Source organism: Antrostomus carolinensis, unplaced genomic scaffold (assembly GCF_000700745.2).
Source record: "Antrostomus carolinensis isolate BGI_N321 unplaced genomic scaffold, ASM70074v2 scaffold6290, whole genome shotgun sequence".
NCBI classification, from domain to species: domain Eukaryota; kingdom Metazoa; phylum Chordata; class Aves; order Caprimulgiformes; family Caprimulgidae; genus Antrostomus; species Antrostomus carolinensis.
This window is the reverse complement of record NW_010286325.1, coordinates 5459-9648: the sequence shown is the minus strand read 5'-3', so window position 1 is coordinate 9648 and position 4190 is coordinate 5459. Positions and strand designations below refer to the sequence as shown.

General features: G+C 46.6%; 1 protein-coding gene across 1 annotated transcript in view; it reads left to right on the top strand.

Moving 5' to 3' along the window:
* Positions 1 to 3918, top strand: part of CFAP77 (cilia and flagella associated protein 77) — a gene marked incomplete at its 5' end in the record, with an annotated part of 24769 nt that extends 20851 nt beyond the window's left edge. The window contains one exon of the mRNA XM_010163924.2: positions 3850 to 3918. Within this exon, the coding sequence (XP_010162226.2) occupies positions 3850 to 3918 (69 nt within the window). The remainder of the gene's footprint in view (positions 1 to 3849) is intronic.
* Between the last annotated feature and the right edge of the window lie 272 nt (positions 3919 to 4190).

The window sequence follows — 4190 nt, the reverse complement described above, 5'->3', positions numbered from 1 at the left end:
CCTACATTGTTGGAATTAGAAAGGTGGGGAGAGAAAAATCAATCCCATTCATTAAACCAGTTAAGCACGCTACTGCCAGGAAAAGCCACAGTTTTTGTAACCCTAATAATCCAACATACACCTCCGAGCGCAGCTCATCTTGGACAGAATAACGTCTGTTTTAAAAATCCCTGCCTCTCTCTAACTTGTCATGGCATTTGTTGACAACCCTATTGAAAGCCGCTCTCAATGCAGCTGTGAAGGATCTTTCAGCACCTCTTTCTCTTTCCTAGACAGTTTTTGAAAGGGAGGGGGAAAAAAAAAAAAGCCATCAATACAGGGGGAAAAAGGCATCAGCAGCCAACATCAGCTGATGAAGCACCTCACCTGGGCCCCCAGCGCACCGCCTCCAATTAAATCAAAATGGTTTGTTTTTAATGGTCTTTTACACTGACAAGTGGGCTATCATTCCAGGCCTAGAGAGCTGTCAGGGAGCCGAGGCAAATCCTCCGTTGATAATGCCCAATGCTTCCAATTAGGAGCGGAGGCCGCTCCTGGCGCACTAACGATTCCCCAGCCTCCCCCAAGGCCCCTTCGGCATTGGCTGTTTCGTCTTCCCTCTTCCTCCGCCACAAATTACTGACACAAAACGGAGGCGCCCCGGTGCCTCCTCACCACGCCGGGCCCCGGCCCTGTTGGATTTAATGAGGCGATGGAAGTTTTTGCGGATCTTTCGCTAAATTCTTTTCTTGTTTGACAGCTGCTTGAGTGTTGACCTTATAAAAGATTTAGTGTTTCTCATTATTTTCTGTCAAGCTTTACAAGTGATAGCTTCACGGAAATCATTTGCATCTCGATGTGCACGCGCACGGGGGTTTTTTTTGTCTGTACAGGGATGCTCGGCACGGCGTGCATCAGTGTATACACCCTACCCCTCTCTGTATTGTGTATTTTATTCCCTCCTTCCCCCTCCAAAAGAAAAAAAATCTACAGACATGGCACCGTTGTTTTGGGGGAGGAAAAAAAAACAGGAGAGGACTTAAAAAGCCCAGGATTTGTTAGACTTCTGTAAATGAGGAAGGTTCTGAAAAAGGAATAGAGATTGGTTTCCTGTAAAGAGAGCTCAAGGAAGTGTTTTGTCACCTGCTAAAAGGATTCGATCAAATGGATGATGGAGAAACTAGGCTGAGTCTAGGGGCAGCTTTGTTGTTAAAGTGAAAAATTGTACAAGGCTGGGAAGCTGTCTTTGAGCAGGCGGGCAGAGCCAGGCAGGTGCTGGGAGAAGAGCAGGTACAGCCACATCTCCCTTCAGCAGAGCATGGATCTGCCACAAATCCTGATTTAGGATCCTGACCACTACACCAATGTTTTTTGCAAATGAGCTATTTGGATCACTTAAAGAATCACAATCAAAAGTATTAGTAAAACTGATTTTAATATGAATTTGTAAAAGTGAAACTGAAGAGAGTCCTCCAGGGCAGGAGGAGAGCCTGGTGCAGCTTATTACTTGCTTCAACCCTTTTCACAGGGTCTTTCTTGACACCTCTTACAAATCATCACAAACCATTTAATCCAGCTATATTAGTTAAAACTGCCCCCAGGAAGCTAAGCTTACTGACCACCCAAGGGTGCTCACAGTGCCCAGCAGCTACAGCACACACACCCCAGCACCCACCTCAGCATCAACAAGCCTAACAGCACCCACGAAACCCTGGTCAGTCTCTGGGGTACATGCTCTGCTGCCATCAGGAGAGCTCTGCCTTCCCAGTACCAGCTCAGCCTTTCTGCCTCTCACATGTGATTTATTAGTCCTCCAGTAATAGACCTGCTTCTGCTCGCAACATGCATGTGGTTGTATTAATGCTTGACAAGTGATTAGTCCTACGATTTAAAACGTTATCATAACTAAGAAACCCAAAGGAAAATAATGCCCAAATACACATTTAAATTTTAGGAGTGATAAGGTTTTTTGTTGCCCCTCTAATTCTTTGAAGCAAGCACTGACATTACAACATCCCAGCTGCAAGTGCTTTAATTTGTCCATAACATTTGCACTGAGAAGCAGCAAAACATTGCTCCTGATCAGCAGCTGCAAACCACTGCAGCTCCATCATTCCGCAAGCAAAAACCACCAAGCTTGTGTCTGCAAACTATATTCCTGTCCTGCTACAGCCAATGCTCCAAATCCATGATTCAGACAAAATCCTGGCACAACAGCCTGTAACCACTTCAGAGTAATGGTAAAGATCATCAGCTGTCTCTAGAGGAAGTACCTTTGGGTTCATCATTTAAAATATGAATTAGAAGAATCAGAGATGACGATTCATCACTGGTATTGACTTCTCAACACCAGTCTCTGTCATAAGACCTTTGACCTGAGGACACCCTTATCTTGTCTCTAATTACTAGCCCTCATTATAAGAGGGTTCCTTATTTTTTGAAACAGCACTTGTCCCCTGTCCTACACCTGGTGCTTCTCACTTACTCATGCTGAGGGAGGAACCTGGCAACCCTCACAACTTTGTCAAGGCTTTGCTAATTTTGATTACTGTCAGTTGTGTCTCTGTGTGATATTTCTCACCTGGGAGCTTTGTACCAAGATTGGCATGAACAAACTGCTGTTTTCTACCCTGCAGCTTCAACCCAGTTCCCAGGCATAAATTTTCCTCTGCCCTGTTCCCAGTGCTGGTGGGCAGGAAGCATGATGGGGGAGACAGAGACACATTCGGGAGAAGCAGCTCAGCTGTCCTTACCTGCAGGCACTGGATTTTTCTAACAATCCAAGCTCTGAGGGAAAAACTCCTGCATCTTTAATGGAAGGCTGGAGCTGGCCCAGCCAGGGATTGTCCACGCCAGCTCCCAGGGGCTACCCACCTCCTTTAGCAGCCCTTGGATCTGCCTCCTCCACCTTTCCCTCCTGGGAGGAGTTATGTCACTGCTGCTACATGTGGGAAAGGAAAAACATCCAGAAACAACGTCTGAAGTTAGGCACTCAAATGCATATTTAAGTACCTGAACGCCTTCCTCCAGAGAGGGGGAATAGCTAAATACGCTTTGTTTGTCTTGATTAATGAGATCACTAGCAAGCTTTTCAGGGCAGAGACTGCTGTGTATTTTTACATATGCAAAACCTGACATCCAGCCAGGCTGAGCAGGGTGGGGGAAGCAGGAGGCAGCTTGACACATCCACACAAGGCAGATGTATGGCACAAGGAATTACCTTGGGGCAGGTAAAGCCCATGGCCCCCCCCATAGTAAACCCACTCCATACATAAAGACACTCACACATCCCAGTAACCTGGAATCTACTGCACAGGTTTGCTGCATGCAGCAGTGGGTAACCCCACCACTCGGCCAAAGGGCCCTGGGACCTTCCTCCCCCAGATGACTTCCCTTCTGATCATTTGTCAGGGGTATTTGTTCACCCCCTCCCCACGCCAAAGGTAATTCCTGGGGAGAGGCTGCTTGTGTGGTTGCTTGCTGGGCAGGTCATGCAAGAGTCCCTGACCCCAACAGAGGCTTCCCTGGGAGCTCTGAGTCCATCCTGGTCCCCTCAGTGAAGCACACAAGTCCCATGTTGTAGAAAACAAGTCAAATTTATTTCAGGATCCACCTTAAGGCACACCAGAATTCGAAAATGTCAGACAACCAGCACACCACAGTAACACTACAGAATAAGAATCTCCTGAAGTCACTCAGAAAGTCAGTCCTCATTTTAAATAGTGTGTTTAACTTCAGCTGGAGCAACACCACCCAAACAGGCGAAACCCCTTGCACTAATCTGCAGTCTCTTCCCTATTTGTGCTACAACCTGTTTTCTTTGGCTGGCTGCTGGCTGTAACCAATCTCTGTCTGCTCCTTTCCTTATAGGTTGGGCCTCATCTCAGTACTTTTCCAGACCGTGACACTCATAAAAAGGCATTCAGTGCCTCCCATTGAGAAGTGCCTGTGAGACGTGGTCCCTTCTCCAGGGCATCCAGACAACAAGGACCATAGCAATGTGCTGGGCAACGCAGCCCTGAGACCCTGCAGTCACCATAGGCAATAGACTTTATCTTTGATTTTCAAAAGTTACACTAATGCAGATTATAGCCAAATAAATCATTTTAAGAGGAATGATTCTGTCTCAGACTGTTCATTGTTTCATGTCAGATGCACAACACCTTACTGGGTCTGATCACCATGATTCTCATCATGCTCAAGGTAACAGC